General features: G+C 44.7%; 1 protein-coding gene across 4 annotated transcripts in view; it reads left to right on the forward strand.

The window, feature by feature from the left end:
• The first annotated feature begins 2403 nt into the window (after positions 1-2403).
• The window catches only part of LOC139554008 (thyroid receptor-interacting protein 11-like), a 68803-nt gene continuing 45889 nt past the window's right edge, over positions 2404-25317 (forward strand). For 2 of the 4 annotated variants that reach the window (XM_071366873.1, XM_071366875.1), the window contains exons 1-11: positions 2404-3042; positions 6659-6714; positions 7757-7867; positions 12969-13253; positions 13366-13434; positions 14202-14370; positions 17682-18086; positions 18653-18690; positions 18814-18912; positions 20170-20385; positions 24400-25209. In XM_071366873.1, coding sequence (XP_071222974.1) covers positions 2904-3042; positions 6659-6714; positions 7757-7867; positions 12969-13253; positions 13366-13434; positions 14202-14370; positions 17682-18086; positions 18653-18690; positions 18814-18912; positions 20170-20385; positions 24400-25209 — 2397 coding nt within the window. In that variant the 5' untranslated portion in view covers positions 2404-2903. Of the gene's footprint in view, positions 3043-6658; positions 6715-7756; positions 7868-12968; positions 13254-13365; positions 13435-14201; positions 14371-14600; positions 14693-17681; positions 18087-18652; positions 18691-18813; positions 18913-20169; positions 20386-24399; positions 25210-25317 lie in introns of those variants that run through there. The other 2 variants (XM_071366874.1, XM_071366877.1) reach the window with 2 other exon arrangements.

The raw sequence follows: 25317 nt of genomic DNA on the forward strand, positions 1-25317 counted from the left end.
ACCCAGAGACCCTCTGAGTGTCTCCTGAAAGGTCAGGCTCCCCCAGCCACCACCTCCACTTGCTGCTACCCCCTTGACGGTCCCCTCCTACCCCCCCTCCCTACGGGTTATGTCTTGTACCTCCAGCTATAGCTCTCTCTCCACCAGCACTCGGTGTTAAAACAGGGGGGTGAGAGGATGGCTCTGCCAAAGAAAGTCAAGGTGCTGACACCTGTACTAAACTGATCATGTCTAGACACATGTATCTCAATGTTTGGTCGATAGTTTTAAGTCTTCCTTGTATGGCGTAAAACATAATAATCAACGATGTGTAAGCCAACTCCTACAGGCATTGCTCTGGGTCCAGGTGAATTATCAGTTTAAAGTTGTTATTTTTGTTGTTCAGCTCAAGCTCTTTCCTTGATTATTTTTGTGGGTTCTGATGGCTTCTCAAACTGTGCCCATTTGGAAAAGCTTTTCCCACATTGAGAGCAGAGGTAGGGTTTCTCTCCTGTGTGGAGCGTGGCTGACAAACTCTTTCCACGCTGTACAGGAGAAGGGTCTTTCTACTGTAAAGATTTTAAAGTCTTACTTCCACATTCAGTGCAGCGATGTTCTCTTGTTTAGATCACCTCCATGCGTTTAGGGAACATGTTTATGTTTTGCTCAGATCTTCTGTGCGTTTAGGATCTTTCTCTATCTGTCTTTGTCGTGACATTTGTACTTTTAGTGTGTGACACTCGCATCCTTCTCACTTAACAACAGGAGCTCAGTCCCTGTTTCATTTAGATGTTCAGATTTGTGCAAATTAATTACTTAAAAATCATACAATGTGATTTTTCTGGATTTGTTTGTTTTAGATTCCGTCTCTCACAGTTGAAGTGTACCTATGATAAAAAATGACAGACCTCTACATGCTTTGTAAGTAGGAAAACCTGCAAAATCGGCAGTGTATCAAATACTTGTTCTCCCCACTGTATATATATATATTTCTATTATAAAATGTTTTCCTTGTTTCAGGTCGACATCATAAACAAATTGTAAATATGTACATGTACTGTTTCTGCAATACAAAACAAGAATCAATGGTTCTATTGGGCTTAGTGCAACCACTGAAGGCCACTAGATTATCGCCAGCTGATCAAATCAAATTTTAATGATCTCTCATTAAAACCCATCAATACAAACCCCTGCAAATTTGAATTTTGAATTGAAGGTAGTCAATTTAGGAAGGGATTTTAATTTAAAATGTTTTTTTATTGAGAAGTCATAGCAAAAAGGGGTCCCATATTGTATCAAAGTCCACTTTCTTGTTCCTAAATATGGCACTCGTTTTTCTCCAGTGGCAACACCTTAAAGATCTCACAATGCCACTGATTTATGGTTGGTGGCTGGACTCTTATTCAGTTCAAGAGAATGCATTTGCGTGCAACATTTTTTTAAATGAGATTGAGCAGATTTGGGAAGCTGAAATGTTATTAGTAAAAGACGTGAGAGTTGTTTATGATTTCACCATAACCCCTTGGATGGCAGGACTGAAGGCACACAGGGACACGATAGAGGAACGCACCAATCCTCTTCAATGACCATGACCGTCCAGGAGTGTATGCCCAGGTTCTGCAAGGCTGTTAGCACCATCGAGCGGTTCAGGTGAGCTATTACCGAGATTGTATTTAAACACATACTTATGTCAATGTTAAATAAATTATTTTAATAAACATCAACTATGAAGATTTAAACCCTTCCTGTGATTTCTGGTTAAAATTTGTCAATGGGGCGACACCTATTTTCCATGTCAGACAGTAGTACACCATAGCTTTGCTTAGCAGTGCATACTTGCTTTACAGGAAAGTGCTAACGCTGAATATGAATAACAGATTCCTCCTCATACGCAATACAACCACTTTAGAAACGATTGTATGCCTACTAGACGCTGTTGAACAACTAGAGAGGAACCTCTGCTAGCACTGGTCTGGCCCACTACATAACCTACCTGCTGATTATGTCAGAGAAAACCCACCACCTTGCCTGCTGTACCTGCCCCCCCCCCTCCCCTTTGACTCCTGCTTCTTCTAAATAAAAGATGCTGACCCACATCTAAGTTGGGAGATTCTTAATTCCCCATGAAACAGGTGTGTAGTGCACCTTTCTTTGAATGCAAATGTCTGGTGTCCTATAAGACTCCCTGGCAATAAAGATTTATAACATGTTGTCCAATTAACATTGCTATACAAAACAGGTCATATGAATTTATTGTCGGTGTTTACTTTTGACTGAAAACTATATATGTGATATGAAATCCACATTATGGAGAAAAGTGCATTATAAATCCCATTTAAAGTATTTTATAACAGTGTGGAAAGTATTGCTTTCTTGAATACAGCCCAAGTATATTGTTCCTCCAACGTCCCATGATTCCACGGTGCGGCTGGGCTGGCCACGTCAAACTATGTGACAGCTCAGCACCAAGCTGAGATGGCAGCCTCACTCAGTTGTCTGAACCGGTGAAATCATATAGGATAAAGACGACCGATATACCAGACAATCGTTTCGTTAATGTTATGCGGATCATCCGTTATCGAGCTTGTCTCGGGTTCGTAAACCACAGCCAAGGGACCAGTCTGACTGCAGTGAATGACTTAACGTTAGCATATTAGCTAGCTATAGTAGCTGACCAACTAGCTGTAGCTACTCAGTTACAAATTGACAACTTAACAAATGTGAAAAATTCAACGTTTGAACAAACTGAAACGATTCACGTATAACGTTTCTATGATTTTGACAGAAATTTGAATTGTATTAAGGTAGTGTCGCTCGCCTAGCTCCAGCTAGCCAGTGTTCGGCCTGTTTGTTGTTGTTTATGTTTATCTAACGTAGCTAGATAAACCGCTGAGGACTAACTAGCTATCTAGCTAGTCTCCAAGATGTCATCGTGGCTGGGTGGGTTGGGCTCCGGCTTGGGCCAGTCGCTAGGCCAGGTCGGGGGAAGCCTGTCCTCATTCACCGGACAAATATCCACCTTCACAAAAGATATGCTGCTGGAAGGAGTTGAAGAAGTTGAAGGTGAGTGAACATATGTCAGAAAAGACAAATTAGCCAGCTACCCCAACAACAGCCAGCACTCAGCAGGGTTTAAGTCTGTAAGAAAGTCATCGCTACATGCTATGTAACTGAGCTGTTAAACCAATTCTCTACATCACCGGTTGCTAGCTGGTGACTCTATAACTGGACTATACTATTCCCGATCCAAATAGATTTCTTTTTAATAGAGATTTGATCAGACGGGTCATCAGCACCAACCAAAACAACAAGCAATGGAACAAATGCAACCCATTCGTCTTACATATTCCCCACGCGAATAGCATTACATTTCTAGGATGTATTTGTGTTCCATGAGATTTGTACTTTTATTTTGTTTGGTGAAGCTAGGACTAGCCAAAATAATAATTATCATAGAGTTGCTACAGCGCTTATAAGTGGCGTAACACTGAGCCGCTTCTAGTGTGTGGTGCTGACGTTCAGAGATCCACTTCGACCAGCAAGACTCCTGTTACTGATGTCATATGTAAACATATGTACACGTTTAAGCAGATGTCTCACTGTATACAGTATGTGTCACTAGTGGCCAACTCAGGAAGTGCTTCATAGCCGGAAGAGATAAAATACCGACCTCCCCCGTACTTACTACGCCTGAGATGTGGTTGTCTCACCTAGCTCCTCAGTCTCACCTAGCTGTCAGCTCACCTAGCTGATGAATGCATTTCATTTAAGTGGCTCTGGATAAGAGCGTCTGCTAAATGACTAACATGTAAGTCTCTCTGGATAAGAGCGTCTGCTAAATGACTAAATATCAGATGTAAAGGCAACCAAACGAATATATGTATCTTATGGCTGTCTCCATTAGTCTCCATTATCTCTAGTCTTCATATCTCTAGTCTTCATATCTCAAAATCAATGTCATGTGTTAGTCAATATTAAATCAAAATGATATAAATCTAAAAGTAACTTCCGTTACCAACTATGTAAAAATAATCGACATAAAAGCCAACAAATAAAAACATTTCAGCCTGCAGGTAGAAAATCTCCTGCTGAAAATAATTATCTTATAAATCACATTGGCTATGCATGGCCTGTCTGCAAGGAACTGGAAACATTGTATCAACGATCAACTTAGTCCAGCCAAAGCTCATGCTAGAAAACTGGAAACATTGTATCCAATGTTCTGGGCCCTCAGAGTTTCCTGGGCCAGTGAGTTCTGGGCAGACAGACACGGCTCTAGCCTATTTGGGCCAGTGAGTTCTGGGCAGACAGACACGGCTGTAGGCTATTTGGGCCAGTGAGTTCTGGACAGACAGACACGGCTGTAGGCTATTTGGGCCAGTGCATTCTGGGCAGACAGACACAGCTGTAGGCTATTTGGGCCAGTGAGTTCTGGACAGACAGACACGGCTGAAGGCTATTTGGACCAGTGAGTTCTGGATAGACACAGCTGTAGGCTATTTGGACCAGTGAGTTCTGGATAGACACAGCTGTAGGCTATTTGGACCAGTGAGTTCTGGATAGACAGACACGGCTGTAGGCTATTTGGGCCAGTGCATTCTGGGCAGACAGACACAGCTGTAGGCTATTTGGGCCAGTGAGTTCTGGACAGACAGACACGGCTGAAGGCTATTTGGACCAGTGAGTTCTGGATAGACACAGCTGTAGGCTATTTGGACCAGTGAGTTCTGGATAGACACAGCTGTAGGCTATTTGGGCCAGTGAGTTCTGGATAGACACAGCTGTAGGCTATTTGGGCCAGTGAGTTCTGGACAGACAGACACAGCTGTAGGCTATTTGGACCAGTGAGTTCTGGGCAGACAGACACGGCTGTAGGCTATTTGGACCAGTGAGTTCTGGACAGACAGACACAGCTGTAGGCTAATTGCCCAAAGAATAAGAAGTAATCATGAAGGCTTATTTCATGACGTTTCCACCGGATCAGAGCATGACTTTGTTTCCCCTTTCATGCTGAGTGGTTATGGAAAGGGAGAGAGATGGAAATATTGTTCCAATAGGCGACGTTGGAGGAACTATTGTCTTTCTCAATGGATGTAAAAAAAAATAAAAAAAACACACTTTGTTTACTTGCTGTTTGAGGCGATGAAAAAATTACTTTGAGAAGTTCCACAGTGATGTGTTAAGACAATCAGAAATACTATCAGATCCCCAAATGAGCACATTTATAGGTCTCCATTTGCACACAGGCCAGGTAGACTAGTCCTACTTCTATATGCGGAATACGGTGTTTGTTTTCGTGTCTTGACTATCATTAATGTGTTTGACTGTTATTTTATAAGATAATTACATACCATGTTCAATTATTACGCAATTCAATTTACCATATAACAATTCATTAAGTAGTAATCTGGGGCACCACGGGAAAAGTTATTTAACGAGTTACTATCTCCCGACTAAACTCTCTAAAGATATAAATATCTCTTTTATCAGTCAATTCATTCATTCTTATTTACCCTATCAGTCTCATTCTGAATGTCACAAAATTCTTGGATATCTGCACGAACCATAGCATAAATGATGAATCGGCAATATACAAATTGGTTTAATTCTTTAAAAATGAACTAACTAAATAATCACACAGAATTACATAAACACACAAACAGGATAGATTACAGGTTGATTACTACATAATGCAATGAAAAGTCCCTAGTGGACTAACCCGCTATGATGGCTTGTTACAAAATGAAAAGGGAGGTGCATGTAAGAAAGAGCGGGAGAAGAGACAAAGGACTTCACCTATCGTACATACAGTTGAATAATACGCTGGTATTATTAAACTGTAATTAACAGTAAATGTACTACTGGTGATACTGTTGTGTCATCCCCACGGCCTCTGCAATGGATTAGTCCGCTGAGACAGGCCTCCACCATGGATTAGTCCACTGAGACAGGCTTCCACAATGGATTAGTCCGCTGAGACAGGCCTCCACAATGGATTAGTCCACTGAGACAGGCTTCCACAATGGATTAGTCCGCTGAGACAGGCCTCCACAATGGATTAGTCCACTGAGACAGGCTTCCACAATGGATTAGTCCGCTGAGACAGGCCTCCACCATGGATTAGTCCACTGAGACAGGCTTCCACAATGGATTAGTCCGCTGAGACAGGCCTCCACAATGGATTAGTCCACTGAGACAGGCCTCTACAATGGATTAGTCCACTGAGACAGGCCTCCACAATGGATTAGTCCACTGAGACAGACCTCCACAATGGATTAGTCCACTGAGACAGGCCTCCACAATGGATTAGTCCACTGAGACAGGCCTCCACCATGGATTAGTCCACTGAGACAGGTGTTAATCAGACAGGTGTTAATCAGACAGGTGTCTCGTGTGCCATAATTTATTTGTATATAATTTCCACGGCTCGACCCAAGAAATTCTGTGTCGACCAACAGCCTATTGACCAAACAGTGGACCAGGGGACTAAATGGGGTCATCCGTAGTGTAGCTACAGTACACACCCATTAGACATAACATGGTAAAGTAAAACCTGATTGGTTATAGTAAACCTTTTTTATGTAGTCTATTCCAATATGAGATGTGATTATGTGGAGGTAGCATGGCTGTGAATGGTAGTCTACTTGTTATCACACAGTTTTTCATACTTTACTTTCAGGTGTTTCCACTGAGCTGCAGGTGTCCAGTTCTAAGATGGAACAAGTGGAGGCTGAGGTACGAGGGTTCTCACCGTAACAGAGGGGTTCTCACGGTAACCGAGGGGTTCTCGCCGTAACCGAGGGGTTCTCGCCGTAACAGAGGGGTTCTCGCCGTAACAGAGGGGTTCTCGCCGTAACAGAGGGGTTCTCGCCGTAACAGAGGGGTTCTCGCCGTATCAGAGGGGTTCTCACCGTAACAGAGGGGTTCTCGCCGTAACAGAGGGGTTCTCGCCGTATCAGAGGGGTTCTCGCCGTAACAGAGGGGTTCTCGCCGTAACAGAGGGGTTCTCGCCGTAACAGAGGGGTTCTCGCCGTAACAGAGGGGTTCTCGCCGTAACAGAGGGGTTCTCGCCGTAACAGAGGGGTTCTCGCCGTATCAGAGGGGTTCTCGCCGTAACAGAGGGGTTCTCGCCGTAACAGAGGGGTTCTCGCCGTAACAGAGGGGTTCTCGCCGTAACAGAGGGGTTCTCGCCGTAACAGAGGGGTTCTCGCCGTAACAGAGGGGTTCTCGCCGTAACAGAGGGGTTCTCGCCGTAACAGAGGGGTTCTCGCCGTAACAGAGGGGTTCTCGCCGTAACAGAGGGGTTCTCGCCGTAACAGAGGGGTTCTCGCCGTAACAGAGGGGTTCTCGCCGTAACTGAGGGGTTCTCGCCGTAACTGAGGGGTTCTCGCCGTAACTGAGGGGTTCTCGCCGTAACAGAGGGGTTCTCGCCGTATCAGAGGGTTCTCGCCGTATCAGAGGGGTTCTCGCCGTAACAGAGGGGTTCTCGCCGTAACAGAGGGGTTCTCGCCGTAACAGAGGGGTTCTCGCCGTAACAGAGGGGTTCTCGCCGTAACAGAGGGGTTCTCGCCGTAACAGAGGGGTTCTCGCCGTAACAGAGGGATTCTCGCCGTAACAGAGGGATTCTCGCCGTAACAGAACCGTAACAGAGCTGGTTTCCCAGACACACATTAAGCCTATCCTGGACTTAAAGGCTGTTTTTAATGGAGATTCACTGTTTCTTCTTCTGTCTATGTTGCAGTATGAGCGTTTACCTCTATATTTCCTCTTGTTTCAGAAGGAGCGTTTAAAGAGGGTCCATGCAGAGCTGGAGGAGAAGCTGGAGGCCTCAGAGATCCAGAATAAACAGCAGTCTGCCGAGTACAGGATCCTGATGCAACAGAGAGATGTACGGTCTGATACATGGAACTATATGACAATGAAGAAGGCAGTCTTATAAATCATCATATCAGTGACAGAGGTTGGCCTAGTCCAGGGGTATTCAAATCCTACCCTGGATGTCTAGAGTACTGCTGCTATTCTTTCCTACCTGATCATTTATTGTACCCACTTGGTGTCCCAGGTCTAAATCAGTCCCGGATTACAGGGGAAGAATGTAAAATGACAGAACTGACCCACTTGGTGTCCCAGGTCTAAATCAGTCCCGGATTACAGGGGAAGAATGGGGTAAAAAAGCAGTGGATCTGGCTTCCAGGTCCAGATTTGAATTTAAATAATATGTCATCTAGAATATTATAGGCCTAGCAAGATGTATATGAGGGGTCTAGCCTAATGATAGTACAGCCTTCCTCTGGACCACATACCGCCTCTGGAGACCAGGGTTTTGTTCTATGACTCCTAACCACTTCTATCATAAAGCCTCTGGAGACCAGGGTTTTGTTCTATGACTCCTAACCACTTCTATCATAAAGCCTCTGGAGACCAGGGTTTTGTTCTATGACTCCTAATCACTTCTATCATAAAGCCTCTGGAGACCAGGGTTTTGTTCTTTGACTCCTAATCACTTCTATCATAAAGCCTATGGAGACCAGGGTTTGATTCCCCCAGTTGACTCCGTTCCATGACTCCGAACCACTTCTATCCCCTCTCATCTGTCTCCCTCCCTCTCTATACCCCATCTGTCCACCTCTATATAAAACAATAACACATCTAACCTGCTCAGGTCTGTTCCTTCTCACCTGTCTCCATCTCTATATAAAACAATAACACATCTAACCTGCTCAGGTCTGTTCCTTCTCACCTGTCTCCACCTCTATATAAAACAATAACATCTAACCTGCTCAGGTCTGTTCCTTCTCACCTGTCTCCACCTCTATATAAAACAATAACATCTAACCTGCTCAGGTCTGTTCCTTCTCACCTGTCTCCACCTCTATATAAAACAATAACATCTAACCTGCTCAGGTCTGTTCCTTCTCACCTGTCTCCATCTCTATATAAAACAATAACATCTAACCTGCTCAGGTCTGTTCCTTCTCACCTGTCTCCATCTCTATATAAAACAATAACATCTAACCTGCTCAGGTCTGTTCCTTCTCACCTGTCTCCACCTCTATATAAAACAATAACATCTAACCTGCTCAGGTCTGTTCCTTCTCATCTGTCTCCATCTCTATATAAAACAATAACATCTAACCTGCTCAGGTCTGTTCCTTCTCACCTGTCTCCACCTCTATATAAAACAATAACATCTAACCTGCTCAGGTCTGTTCCTTCTCACCTGTCTCCACCTCTATATAAAACAATAACATCTAACCTGCTCAGGTCTGTTCCTTCTCACCTGTCTCCACCTCTATATAAAACAATAACATCTAACCTGCTCAGGTCTGTTCCTTCTCACCTGTCTCCATCTCTATATAAAACAATAACATCTAACCTGCTCAGGTCTGTTCCTTCTCACCTGTCTCCACCTCTATATAAAACAATAACATCTAACCTGCTCAGGTCTGTTCCTTCTCACCTGTCTCCACCTCTATATAAAACAATAACATCTAACCTGCTCAGGTCTGTTCCTTCTCACCTGTCTCCACCTCTATATAAAACAATAACATCTAACCTGCTCAGGTCTGTTCCTTCTCACCTGTCTCCACCTCTATATAAATTAATAACACATCTAACCTGCTCAGGTCTGTTCCTTCTCACCTGTCTCCATCTCTATATAAAACAATAACATCTAACCTGCTCAGGTCTGTTCCTTCTCACCTGTCTCCACCTCTATATAAAACAATAACACATCTAACCTGCTCAGGTCTGTTCCTTCTCACCTGTCTCCACCTCTATATAAAACAATAACATCTAACCTGCTCAGGTCTGTTCCTTCTCACCTGTCTCCATCTCTATATAAAACAATAACATCTAACCTGCTCAGGTCTGTTCCTTCTCACCTGTCTCCACCTCTATATAAAACAATAACATCTAACCTGCTCAGGTCTGTTCCTTCTCACCTGTCTCCATCTCTATATAAAACAATAACATCTAACCTGCTCAGGTCTGTTCCTTCTCACCTGTCTCCACCTCTATATAAAACAATAACATCTAACCTGCTCAGGTCTGTTCCTTCTCACCTGTCTCCATCTCTATATAAAACAATAACATCTAACCTGCTCAGGTCTGTTCCTTCTCACCTGTCTCCACCTCTATATAAAACAATAACACATCTAACCTGCTCAGGTCTGTTCCTTCTCACCTGTCTCCACCTCTATATAAAACAATAACATCTAACCTGCTCAGGTCTGTTCCTTCTCACCTGTCTCCATCTCTATATAAAACAATAACATCTAACCTGCTCAGGTCTGTTCCTTCTCACCTGTCTCCATCTCTATATAAAACAATAACATCTAACCTGCTCAGGTCTGTTCCTTCTCACCTGTCTCCACCTCTATATAAAACAATAACATCTAACCTGCTCAGGTCTGTTCCTTCTCACCTGTCTCCACCTCTATATAAAACAATAACATCTAACCTGCTCAGGTCTGTTCCTTCTCACCTGTCTCCATCTCTATATAAAACAATAACATCTAACCTGCTCAGGTCTGTTCCTTCTCACCTGTCTCCATCTCTATATAAAACAATAACATCTAACCTGCTCAGGTCTGTTCCTTCTCACCTGTCTCCACCTCTATATAAAACAATAACATCTAACCTGCTCAGGTCTGTTCCTTCTCACCTGTCTCCATCTCTATATAAAACAATAACATCTAACCTGCTCAGGTCTGTTCCTTCTCACCTGTCTCCACCTCTATATAAAACAATAACATCTAACCTGCTCAGGTCTGTTCCTTCTCACCTGTCTCCACCTCTATATAAAACAATAACATCTAACCTGCTCAGGTCTGTTCCTTCTCACCTGTCTCCATCTCTATATAAAACAATAACATCTAACCTGCTCAGGTCTGTTCCTTCTCACCTGTCTCCATCTCTATATAAAACAATAACATCTAACCTGCTCAGGTCTGTTCCTTCTCACCTGTCTCCATCTCTATATAAAACAATAACATCTAACCTGCTCAGGTCTGTTCCTTCTCACCTGTCTCCACCTCTATATAAAACAATAACATCTAACCTGCTCAGGTATGTTCCTTCTCACCTGTCTCCATCTCTATATAAAACAATAACATCTAACCTGCTCAGGTCTGTTCCTTCTCATCTGTCTCCACCTCTATATAAAACAATAACATCTAACCTGCTCAGGTCTGTTCCTTCTCACCTGTCTCCATCTCTATATAAAACAATAACATCTAACCTGCTCAGGTCTGTTCCTTCTCACCTGTCTCCACCTCTATATAAAACAATAACATCTAACCTGCTCAGGTCTGTTCCTTCTCACCTGTCTCCACCTCTATATAAAACAATAACATCTAACCTGCTCAGGTCTGTTCCTTCTCACCTGTCTCCATCTCTATATAAAACAATAACATCTAACCTGCTCAGGTCTGTTCCTTCTCACCTGTCTCCATCTCTATATAAAACAATAACATCTAACCTGCTCAGGTCTGTTCCTTCTCACCTGTCTCCACCTCTATATAAAACAATAACATCTAACCTGCTCAGGTCTGTTCCTTCTCACCTGTCTCCACCTCTATATAAAACAATAACATCTAACCTGCTCAGGTCTGTTCCTTCTCACCTGTCTCCACCTCTATATAAAACAATAACATCTAACCTGCTCAGGTCTGTTCCTTCTCACCTGTCTCCACCTCTATATAAAACAATAACATCTAACCTGCTCAGGTCTGTTCCTTCTCACCTGTCTCCACCTCTATATAAAACAATAACATCTAACCTGCTCAGGTCTGTTCCTTCTCATCTGTCTCCACCTCTATATAAAACAATAACATCTAACCTGCTCAGGTCTGTTCCTTCTCACCTGTCTCCATCTCTATATAAAACAATAACATCTAACCTGCTCAGGTCTGTTCCTTCTCACCTGTCTCCACCTCTATATAAAACAATAACATCTAACCTGCTCAGGTCTGTTCCTTCTCACCTGTCTCCATCTCTATATAAAACAATAACATCTAACCTGCTCAGGTCTGTTCCTTCTCACCTGTCTCCACCTCTATATAAAACAATAACATCTAACCTGCTCAGGTCTGTTCCTTCTCACCTGTCTCCACCTCTATATAAAACAATAACATCTAACCTGCTCAGGTCTGTTCCTTCTCACCTGTCTCCATCTCTATATAAAACAATAACATCTAACCTGCTCAGGTCTGTTCCTTCTCACCTGTCTCCACCTCTATATAAAACAATAACATCTAACCTGCTCAGGTCTGTTCCTTCTCACCTGTCTCCACCTCTATATAAAACACATCTAAAAAAGCGTATTTGATGTCATTCTTTTTGTTACCTGTCCAGGTAGAGATCAGTCACCTGAAGGCCCGTCAGCCATTTGAATAATTAACAATAACACGATGCCGTGCTCTGACCTGTCCAGGTAGAGATCAGTCACCTGAAGGCCCGTCAGCCATTTGAATAATTAACAATAACACGATGCCGTGCTCTGACCTGTCCAGGTAGAGATCAGTCACCTGAAGGCCCGTCAGCCATTTGAATAATTAACAATAACACGATGCCGTGCTCTGACCTGTCCAGGTAGAGATCAGCCACCTGAAGGCCCGTCAGCCATTTTAATAATTAACAATAACACGATGCCGTGCTCTGACCTGTCCAGGTAGAGATCAGCCACCTGAAGGCCCGTCAGCCACTTTAATAATTAACAATAACACGATGCCGTGCTCTGACCTGTCCAGGTAGAGATCAGCCACCTGAAGGCCCGTCAGCCATTTGAATAATTAACAATAACACGATGCCGTGCTCTGACCTGTCCAGGTAGAGATCAGTCACCTGAAGGCCCGTCAGCCATTTTAATAATTAACAATAACACGATGCCGTGCTCTGACCTGTCCAGGTAGAGATCAGCCACCTGAAGGCCCGTCAGCCATTTTAATAATTAACAATAACACGATGCCGTGCTCTGACCTGTCCAGGTAGAGATCAGCCACCTGAAGGCCCGTCAAACTGGACTACAGGAAGAGGTCCAGAAGTTACAACACTCTGCCCAATCAGCTTCCTCCGGCTCAGCTGTACTTCCTGTCACCTCCGACTCCACCACCACTACCCGTCCCCGGGGGAGCGCCGTCCATCAAGGTTTCCATGGCAGCGACGAGATGGACTTCAGTGACGTGATCTGGTCCCAGCAGGAGATTAACCGTCTGTCTACCGAGGTGATGAGGCTGGAGGCCGAGGTCTCCCACTGGAGACGCGTGTCTCAGGTCGGTCCCTTCACGACATCAATTACTAGATCATTTTATCATTTTATTACTGTAATGTCGATAAAGGGTCATGTGAAGGTTGGAAAGGTCTCTAAATGTTTATTTGTTTCAGGCATCCGAAGCCCCAGGAGCAGGAAACGGTGACCAGGGAGAGGTTCTGAAGCTGCAGAGGATCATTAAGGTCAGAAATGTTACGTCCCGCTCTCTGGGTGTCCGCTCTCTGGGTGCCCGCTCTCTGGGTGCCCTCTCTCTGGGTGTCCGCTCTCTGGGTGTCCGCTCTCTGGGTGTCCGCTCTCTGGGTGCCCGCTCTCTTGGTGCCCGCTCTCTGGGTGTCCGCTCTCTGGGTGTCCGCTCTCTGGGTGTCCGCTCTCTGGGTGTCCGCTCTCTGGGTGTCCGCTCTCTGGGTGTCCGCTCTCTGGGTGTCCGCTCTCTGGGTGTCCGCTCTCTGGGTGTCCGCTCTGGGTGTCCGCTCTCTGGGTGTCCGCTCTCTGGGTGCCCGCTCTCTGGGTGCCCGCTCTCTGGGTGCCCGCTCTCTGGGTGCCCGCTCTCTGGGTGTCCTCTCTGGGTGTCCGCTCTCTGGGTGCCCGCTCTCTGGGTGCCCGCTCTCTGGGTGTCCGCTCTCTGGTTGCCCGCTCTCTGGGTGCACGCTCTCTGGGTGCCCGCTCTCTGGGTGCCCGCTCTCTGGGTGCCCGCTCTCTGGGTGCCCGCTCTCTGGGTGCCCGCTCTCTGGGTGCCCGCTCCCTGGGTGCCCGCTCCCTGGGTGCCCGCTCTCTGGGTGTCCGCTCTCTGGGTGCCCGCTCTCTGGGTGTCTAGTCCAGCTACTGTAAAGCACCTTGTGATGACTGTTTCTGTAAAAAGGGCTTTTAAATTTGATTGATTTAACAGAAACCCTGCTTGGTGTAACAGAGACTCAGACAGTGACTCTGTATTCCTCTGTCTGCGGAACAGGAGCTGCGTGAGGAGATGGGTCGTGAGGTAGATGAACACCAGCATGAGTTAGCAGCGCTGCAGGACGCTCAGAGACAGAAGATGGCCGACGTCACCCGGCGCCACCGGGACGAGCTGGCAGAGTACGAGGAGAGGATAGAGGAGCTGGAGGAACAGAAACAGACTGGAGGTGAGGAGAAGAGGAGATGGAGGAACAGAAACAGACTGGGGGGGGGGGGGGGATAGAGGAGCTGGAGGAACAGAAACAGATTGGAGGGGAGGAGCTGGAGGAACAGAAACAGACTGGAGGGGGGAGGAGAGGAGATGGAGGAACAGGAACAGACTGGAGGGGAGGAGGAGAGGAGATGGAGGAACAGAAACAGACTGGAGGGGGGAGGAGAGGAGCTGGAGGAACAGGAACAGACTGGAGGGGAGGAGGAGAGGAGATGGAGGAACAGAAACAGACTGGGGGGGAGGAGGAGAGGAGATGGAGGAACAGAAACAGACTGGAGGTGAGGAGGAGAGGAGCTGGAGGAACAGAAACAGACTGGAGGGGGGAGGAGAGGAGCTGGAGGAACAGAAACAGACTGGAGGGGAGGAGGAGAGGAGATGGAGGAACAGAAATAGCCTGGGGGGGAGGAGGAGAGGAGATGGAGGAACAGGAACAGACTGGAGGGGAGGAGGAGAGGAGATGGAGGAACAGGAACAGACTGGAGGGGAGGAGGAGAGGAGATGGAGGAACAGGAACAGACTGGAGGGGAGGAGGAGAGGAGCTGGAGGAACAGGAACAGACTGGAGGGGAGGAGGAGAGGAGATGGAGGAACAGAAACAGACTGGGGGGGAGGAGGAGAGGAGATGGAGGAACAGAAACAGATTGGAGGGGAGGAGGAGAGGAGATGGAGGAACAGAAACAGACTGGAGGGGGGAGGAGAGGAGATGGAGGAACAGGAACAGACTGGAGGGGAGGAGGAGAGGAGATGGAGGAACAGGAACAGACTGGAGGGGAGGAGGAGAGGAGATGGAGGAACAGAAACAGACTGGGGAGGAGAGGAGATGGAGGAACAGAAACAGACTGGAGGGGAGGAGGAGAGGAGATGGAGGAACAGGAACAGACTGGAGGGGGCGGGGGGGAGAGGAGCTGGAGGAACAGAAACAGACTGGAGGGGGGAGGAGAACAAGTTTACCATCGTATGGGTTTGCACCCGAAATGGTTCCCTATTCCTCAGGGCTCTAGTACTTTAGACCAGGGCCCATAGGGTCTAGTGCACTACTTTAGACCAGGGCCCATAGGGTCTAGTGCACTACTTTAGACAAGGGCCCATATGGACTAGTGCACACCTTTAGACCTCAGGTTACTGTCTCTCACATTCCCCTTACATAATCCATCATTACCTCAGGTTACTCTCTCTCACATTCCCCTTACATAATCCATCATTACCTCAGGTTACTGTCTCTCACCTTCCCCTTACATAATCCGTCTTTACCTCAGGTTACTGTCTCTCACATTCCCCTTACATAATCCATCATTACCTCAGGTTACTGTCTCTCACCTTCCCCTTACATAATCCGTCCTTACCTCAGGTTACTGTCTCTCACGTTCCCCTTACATAATCCATCATTACCTCAGGTTACTGTCTCTCACGTTCCCCTTACATAATCAATCCTTACCTCAGGTTACTGTCTCTCACCTTCCCCTTACATAATCAATCCTTACCTCAGGTTACTCTCTCTCACATTCCCCTTACATAATCCATCCTTACCTCAGGTTACTGTCTCTCACATTCCCCTTACATAATCCGTCATTACCTCAGGTTACTCTCTCTCACATTCCCCTTACATAATCCATCCTTACCTCAGGTTACTGTCTCACATTCCCCTTACATAATCCATCTTTACCTCAGGTTACTGTCTCTCACATTCCCCTTACATAATCCGTCCTTACCTCAGGTTACTGTCTCTCACATTCCCCTTACATAATCCATCCTTACCTCAGGTTACTGTCTCACATTCCCCTTACATAATCCGTCCTTACCTCAGGTTACTCTCTCTCACATTCCCCTTACATAATCCATCCTTACCTCAGGTTACTGTCTCTCACATTCCCCTTACATAATCCGTCCTTACCTCAGGTTACTGTCTCACATTCCCCTTACATAATCCATCATTACCTCAGGTTACCCTCTCTCACATTCCCCTTACATAATCCGTCCTTACCTCAGGTTACTCTCTCTCACATTCCCCTTACATAATCCATCCTTACCTCAGGTTACTCTCTCTCACGTTCCCCTTACATAATCCATCCTTACCTCAGGTTACTGTCTCTCACATTCCCCTTACATAATCCGTCCTTACCTCAGGTTACTCTCTCTCACATTCCCCTTACATAATCCATCCTTACCTCAGGTTACTGTCTCACATTCCCCTTACATAATCCATCATTACCTCAGGTTACTCTCTCACATTCCCCTTACATAATCCATCCATTCCTCAGGTTACTGTCTCTCACATTCCCCTTACATAATCCATCCTTACCTCAGGTTACTCTCTCTCACATTCCCCTTACATAATCCATCCTTACCTCAGGTTACTGTCTCACATTCCCCTTACATAATCCATCATTACCTCAGGTTACTCTCTCTCACATTCCCCTTACATAATCCATCATTACCTCAGGTTACTCTCTCTCACATTCCCCTTACATAATCCGTCCTTACCTCAGGTTACTCTCTCTCACATTCCCCTTACATAATCCATCATTACCTCAGGTTACTGTCTCACATTCCCCTTACATAATCCATCCTTACCTCAGGTTACTGTCTCTCACATTCCCCTTACATAATCCATCATTACCTCAGGTTACTGTCTCTCACATTCCCCTTACATAATCCATCATTACCTCAGGTTACTGTCTCTCACATTCCCCTTACATAATCCATCATTACCTCAGGTTACTGTCTCACATTCCCCTTTCATAATCCATCCTTACCTCAGGTTACTCTCTCTCACATTCCCCTTACATAATCCATCCTTACCTCAGGTTACTGTCTCACATTCCCCTTACATAATCCATCCTTACCTCAGGTTACTCTCTCACATTCCCCTTACATAATCCATCCTTACCTCAGGTTACTGTCTCTCACATTCCCCTTACATAATCCATCCTTACCTCAGGTTACTCTCTCTCACATTCCCCTTACATAATCCATCCTTACCTCAGGTTACTGTCTCACATTCCCCTTACATAATCCATCATTACCTCAGGTTACCCTCTCTCACATTCCCCTTACATAATCCATCATTACCTCAGGTTACTGTCTCTCACATTCCCCTTACATAATCCATCCTTACCTCAGGTTACTGTCTCTCACATTCCCCTTACATAATCCATCCTTACCTCAGGTTACTCTCTCTCACATTCCCCTTACATAATCCGTCCTTACCTCAGGTTACTGTCTCTCACGTTCCCCTTACATGTTCCTCACTGTATCCTAACCCTTCCAGGTAACAGTCCAGCCAGCGTTACTCACGACTCCTCCTCTAAGGCCTCATCCCTCCACAGCACCTCCTTGCAGGAGGCAGCAGAGGAGAGACTGAAGGAGCTCACAGCCAGCCTGGAGGAGGCAGCAGAGGAGAGACTGAAGGAGCTCACAGCCAGCCTGGAGGAGGCAGCAGAGGAGAGACTGAAGGAGCTCACAGCCAGCCTGGAGGAGGCAGGGAGGAGGCAGGCTACACTGCAGCGGGAAAAGATGGAGGCACAGGCTGAGAACGCTGAGCTGCTGCAGAACAACACACAGCTGCAGTCGTCAGTCACAGCGCTCCAGACACGCGTCCAGGAACAGGAAGGGAAGGCCTGGAATAAGGCCCAGCTAGACCAGGAGATACAGGGGCTGAGGAATGCTCTCGCAGGTACTCACTCACAACATACACATTCAGATATGATCTCGGACATACTGAGGGTGTTTTTTTTTCTTTTTTTTTTTTTTTCTGGGGGGTGGATCAGCTTAATATTGCGGAAAGAATGTTGTTTCCAATGTAATTGTCTGCATCATTTCCAATCCCCCATATTTTTTTGGGTAAATATATATATCCATTCACGTATGCATACATATACACATATATACATACACATACCTACATAGACATACATACTTTTTTTTAAAGAGTATACCTTTATTATTATTCCCTGCAAACCCTACCACCGACCCCCAATTGGAGTAAACTGATAAACATTTCTGTTTTTACCTTCAATTTATACATCTTATACACATTTACAGACACAGTCTACTTTATAATAGTTCTCTCTTGTTTGTTCTTAGTCCTTCCTCTATTTCTGTTGTCCATCCAGTTTGATTTCCACTTGTAACTGTGCTATTTCACAATAGCTCCGCACCTATACACATTTCACAGACTGAGGGTGTTAGTTATTAGTCCGATTTTGATATGCCGACTCAAACTATTGTCATATTTTCAAGGGGCGGAGCGGGAGATGTTGAGAATGAAGACTCTTGAGGTATTTATCCTGATCACATAGTATCTCTTGAAATAGTGTTGCAGTGTGTAGTAGTAGTAGTAGTTGTGGTAGTAGTCTTTCTATGATCGTCCTTTATGATAATGAGTGTTCTCCACGAACCAGAGGGAACCGAAGAGCCAGGTGGAACGTGCAGACATTCTAGAACTCAACGCCATCATTGGAACCCTGAGGAAAGAGAAGGTTATGACGGAACAGGAAAAGGTGTGTTTCTGTTCTCAAATGGAAACTTCATTTAAGAGTTAGTCTGAGGTGATTTCTGCTTGCTAATAATGGGCCTTAACACTGTCAGTGTTTTTGCACGTCACAATGCTAATTCTTAAACAAACTCCCATACGGTATATATGACTTTATATAAACTCTTGACACATTGAACTAACAGTAAGATTTTCCCTCAATATGTAGACTCCACTTACACTGAACAAAAATATAAATGAAACATGCAACAATTTTACAGTTACAGTTTATATAATGAAATCAGTCAATTTAAATAAATTCATTAGGCCCTAATCTATGGATTTCACATGAATGGGCAGGGGGCAGCCATGGGTGGGTCTGGGAGGGCATATGCCCACCCACTGTGGAGCCAGGCCCAGCCAGTCAGAATTAGATTTTCCCCACAAAAAGGCTTTATTACAGACAGAAATACTCCTCAGTTTCATCAGCTGTCCGGGTGTCTGGTCTCAGACGATCCTGCAGGTGAAGAAGGCGGATGTGGAGGTCCTGGGCCAGCGTGGTCTGCGGTTTTGACGCCGGTTGGACATACTGCCAAATTCTCTAAAACAACGTTGGAGGTGGCTTATGATAGAAAAATGAACATTCGATTCTCTGACAACAGCTCTGGTGGACATTCCTTCAGTCAGCATGCCAATTGCACACTCCCTAAAAACTTGAGACATCTGTTGTGTTGTATAAAAAAACTGCACATTTTAGTGGCCCTTTATTGTCCCCAGCACAAGGTTCACCTGTGTAATGATCATGCTGTTTAATCTTGATCTGCCACACCTGTCAGGTGGATGGATTATCTTGGCAAATGATAAATGCTCACTAACAGGGATGTAAACCACCATTTGTGCACAAAATTTGAGAGAAATACATTTTTTTGTGTGTATGGAACATTTCTGTGATCTTTTATTTCAGCTCATGAAACATGGGACCAACACTACATGTTGCGTTGATATTTTTAATTCAGTATACATTACACTGTGTTGACTTAACATCGTGACTTTGAGAATCTAGATGTCTTGAACTATAATGTCGTTCTGTTGTTGATGAGAGTGTCAGATGGATCATTTGATTATTCAAAAGTTGATTATTTAGTCAGTTTAGTTGATTAGGATCCCATTAGCTGTTACTCATGCAGCAACTCATCCTGAGTCCATGGATAATGATTGTGTGTTCAAATTTAGAGTTTAATAATTTTTAATTACATTTTTTTTTAAATGTTTGATTTTTTTCCAGATGAATCTACTGGAGAGACTTGCGTGTGCCGAGGACAGAGTGGAGTCAGACGTCCTTGTCAGACGAGAGTTCTCCCCAGCCGCCTCAGAGCAGATAGCAGAGCTGAGGGCCGAGCTGGAGAAGAGAGAGCAGGCCCTGAAAGACAACCGAGAGGAACGAGACACACTCGTCATCACCCTGGAAGAACTGGACCGACACAACACGGAAGCTACACAGGTCTGGGTTGATCTTGTGCGGTCCGCACTGTGTTTTAATCAACCAATCAAATCTATTTCTAAAGCCTTTTTTTTACAGCAGCAGTAGTCCCAACCACTATTGGGTTCAGAACTTGGTTCAGAACATTTCAAAGTAGAAAGGAAATGGATGATCCCCTAGAAAGGAAATGGATGATCACCTAGAAAGGAAATGGATGATCCCCTAGATAGGAAATGGATGATCCCCTAGATAGGAAATGGATGATCCCCTAGATAGGAAATGGATGATCCCCCTAGATAGGAAATGGATGATGCCCTAGATAGGAAATGGATGATCCACTAGATAGGAAATGGATGATCCCCTAGATAGGAAATGGATGATCCCCCTAGATAGGAAATGGATGATCCCCTAGATAGGAAATGGATGATCCCCTAGATAGGAAATTGATGATCCACTAGATAGGAAATGGATGATCCCCTAGATAGGAAATGGATGATCCCCTAGATAGGAAATGGATGATCCCCTAGATAGGAAATGGATGATCCCCTAGATAGGAAATGGATGATCCCCTAGATAGGAAATGGATGATCCCCTAGAGAGGAAATGGATGATCCCCTAGATAGGAAATGGATGATCCCCTAGATAGGAAATTGATGATCCCCTAGAGAGGAAATGGATGATCACCTAGAAAGGAAATGGATGATCACCTAGAAAGGAGACGGATGGTCCCCTAGAGAGGAAATGGACGATCATCTAGAATATATTTAAAGGTTGATCAGGTTGTGGTTGTGACACTCACTTTTAGTCTGACGATATCAAACAAAAGTCTATGAAACATTTATATTATTTAGACACACAGCAATGTAACACTTCCTGGATCTGGAACAATGTCCCGCCCAATGCCTGAAGTAGTGCACCATGCACTGATATATTGGCCGTGTATAGGAAGGAATGTGTGGATATTAATATATTGGCCGTGTATAGGAAGGAATGTGTTGATATTAATATATTGGCCGTGTATAGGAAGGAATGTGTGGATATTAATATATTGGCCGTGTATAGGAAGGAATGTGTGGATATTAATATATTGGCCGTGTATAGGAAGGAATGTGTGGATATTAATATATTGGCCGTGTATAGGAAGGAATGTGTTGATATTAATATATTGGCCGTGTATAGGAAGGAATGTGTGGATAATAATATATTGACCGTGTATAGGAAGGGTTCAGAACTTGGTTCAGAACATTTCAAAGTAGAAAGGAAATGGATGATCCCCTAGAAAGGAAATGGATGATCCACTAGATAGGAAATGGATGATCACCTAGAAAGGAAATGGATGATCCCCTAGATAGGAAATGGATGATCCCCTAGATAGGAAATGGATGATCCCCTAGAGAGGAAATAGATGATCACCTAGAGAGGAAATGGATGATCACCTAGAGAGGAAATGGATGATCACCTAGAGAGGAAATGGATGATCTCCTAGAGAGGAAATGGATGATCTCCTAGAGAGGAAATGGATGATCACCTAGAGAGGAAATGGATGATCACCTAGAGAGGAAATGGATGATCCCCTAGAGAGGAAATGGATGATCCCCTAGAGAGGAAATGGATGATCCCCTAGAGAGGAAATGGATGATCACCTAGAGAGGAAATGGATGATCACCTAGAGAGGAAATGGATGATCACCTAGAGAGGAAATGGATGATCCCCTAGAGAGGAAATGGATGATCCCCTAGATAGGAAATGGATGATCACCTAGAAAGGAAATGGATGATCACCTAGAGAGGAAATGGATGATCCCCTAGATAGGAAATGGATGATCCCCTAGAGAGGAAATGGATGATCACCTAGAGAGGAAATGGATGATCACCTAGAAAGGAAATGGATGATCCCCTAGAAAGGAAATGGATGATCCCCTAGATAGGAAATGGATGATCCCCTAGATAGGAAATGGATGATCCCCTAGAGAGGAAATGGATGATCACCTAGAGAGGAAATGGATGATCACCTAGAAAGGAAATGGATGATCCCCTAGATAGGAAATGGATGATCCCCTAGATAGGAAATGGATGATCCCCTAGATAGGAAATGGATGATCCCCCTAGATAGGAAATGGATGATGCCCTAGATAGGAAATGGATGATCCACTAGATAGGAAATGGATGATCCCCTAGATAGGAAATGGATGATCCCCCTAGATAGGAAATGGATGATCCCCTAGATAGGAAATGGATGATCCCCTAGATAGGAAATTGATGATCCACTAGATAGGAAATGGATGATCCCCTAGATAGGAAATGGATGATCCCCTAGATAGGAAATGGATGATCCCCTAGATAGGAAATGGATGATCCCCTAGATAGGAAATGGATGATCCCCTAGAGAGGAAATGGATGATCCCCTAGAGAGGAAATGGATGATCCCCTAGATAGGAAATGGATGATCCCCTAGAGAGGAAATGGATGATCCCCTAGAGAGGAAATGGATGATCACCTAGAAAGGAAATGGATGATCACCTAGAAAGGAGACGGATGGTCCCCTAGAGAGGAAATGGACGATCATCTAGAATATATTTAAAGGTTGATCAGGTTGTGGTTGTGACACTCACTTTTAGTCTGACGATATCAAACAAAAGTCTATGAAACATTTATATTATTTAGACACACAGCAATGTAACACTTCCTGGATCTGGAACAATTTCACGCCCAATGCCTGAAGTAGTGCACCATGCACTGATATATTGGCCGTGTATAGGAAGGAATGTGTGGATATTAATATATTGGCCGTGTATAGGAAGGAATGTGTTGATATTAATATATTGGCCGTGTATAGGAAGGAATGTGTGGATATTAATATATTGGCCGTGTATAGGAAGGAATGTGTGGATATTAATATATTGGCCGTGTATAGGAAGGAATGTGTGGATATTAATATATTGGCCGTGTATAGGAAGGAATGTGTTGATATTAATATATTGGCCGTGTATAGGAAGGAATGTGTGGATAATAATATATTGACCGTGTATAGGAAGGAATGTGTGGATAATAATATATTGGCCGTGTATAGGAAGGAATGTGTGGATATTAATATATTGGCCGTGTATAGGAAGGAATGTGTGGATATTAATATATTGGCCGTGTATAGGAAGGAATGTGTGGATATTAATATATTGGCCGTGTATAGGAAGGAATGTGTGGATATTAATATATTGGCCGTGTATAGGAAGGAATGTGTGGATAATAATATATTGGCCATGTATAGGAAGGAATGTGTGGATATTAATATATTGGCCTTGTATAGGAAGGAATGTGTGGATATTAATATATTGGCCATGTATAGGAAGGATTGTGTGGATAATAATATATTGGCCGTGTATAGGAAGGAATGTGTTGATATTAATATATTGGCCGTGTATAGGAAGGAATGTGTGGATATTAATATATTGGCCATGCATAGGAAGGAATGTGTGGATATTAATATATTGGCCGTGTATAGGAAGGAATGTGTTGATATTAATATATTGGCCGTGTATAGGAAGGAATGTGTGGATATTAATATATTGGCCGTGTATAGGAAGGAATGTGTTGATATTAATATATTGGCCGTGTATAGGAAGGAATGTGTGGATATTAATATATTGGCCATGCATAGGAAGGAATGTGTGGATATTAATATATTGGCCGTGTATAGGAAGGAATGTGTTGATATTAATATATTGGCCGTGTATAGGAAGGAATGTGTTTATTAATATATTGGCCGTGTATAGGAAGGAATGTGTTGATATTAATATATTGGCCGTGTATAGGAAGGAATGTGTGGATTTGAATATATTGGCCGTGTATAGGAAGGAATGTGTGGATATTGGGATATACACCAGTCTTAGACCATGTTGAAAAAGAAAGTCCATCAAGGATTACCTAATTTAAAAAATATATATTTAACCCCTTTTACAGAATTTAGACTTAGTAAAGTAAGACTACCTATAAAATGGTTATTGAGATGCTATTATTCTGTTCTTGTGTCTCCATGCAGCATGTGATCTCAGTGAAGGAGAAGCTCTCTGTTCAGCTGAAGGAGTCTGAGACAGAGGTGTCCAGGTTGCAGTCAGAGCTCAGTACCACCACCGACCAGAGGGTGGCGCTACAGGAAGAACTACAAGCCCAGCAGGAGAAACTGAGCCAGAGTGCTTACATCCTGAACGATCTCCACATGGACAAGCAGCATCTGGAGGCCACCGTCAAAGAGTTGAGGGAGAAACTTGGACGGGCAACAACGATGGGCAAAGAGACCCAGATGCTCCAGAGAACCGTACAGGAGAGGGAGGAGCAGCTCTCTGCTGCCCGGGCAGAGTTGTGTGAGGCTGGGGAGAGAGGGAGAGAATCCGGGGGGTCCAGAGAGGAGCTGGAGGATCTCAGGAGAGAGCTGGCTGAGATGAGGAGCTCCCAGGAGAAGGTGATGTCAGATGACTACGAGATGAAGATGGAGAAGCAGAGGCTGAAGACAGAGGCTGAGCATGCCCAGGGGACGATAGAGGAACTGGCCAGGCAGGTCAGGGAGGTCCAGGATGCTCTCAACAGGACCGTCCTGGAGAAGGACACCCGCATCGAGGCTCTGAAGCTGGAGAAGAGCCAGCTGGAAGGGGAACTGGGCCAGGCAGAGAGAGGCCTACAGGAGCAGGCCAGGCAGTACCAGCAGACCACCGAGGCTCTGAAGCTGGAGAAGAGCCAGCTGGAAGGGGAACTAGGCCAGGCAGAGAGGGGCCTACAGGAGCAGGTCAGGCAGTACCAGCAGACCATCGAGGAGCTGACCGCTGCCCGCTCCATGGACGCCTCTGCACTGCAGGTCCACTGTTGTTTCACTACTGTTTCACTATCTTCATGTATCTACTATCATTTCGTATGTCTCAGAATGTATTGTTTTATCTTTTCACTTTTGTGTTATTTCATTAGC

The sequence above is a fragment of the Salvelinus alpinus genome, chromosome 25 (assembly GCF_045679555.1).
Source record: "Salvelinus alpinus chromosome 25, SLU_Salpinus.1, whole genome shotgun sequence".
Taxonomy (NCBI): domain Eukaryota; kingdom Metazoa; phylum Chordata; class Actinopteri; order Salmoniformes; family Salmonidae; genus Salvelinus; species Salvelinus alpinus.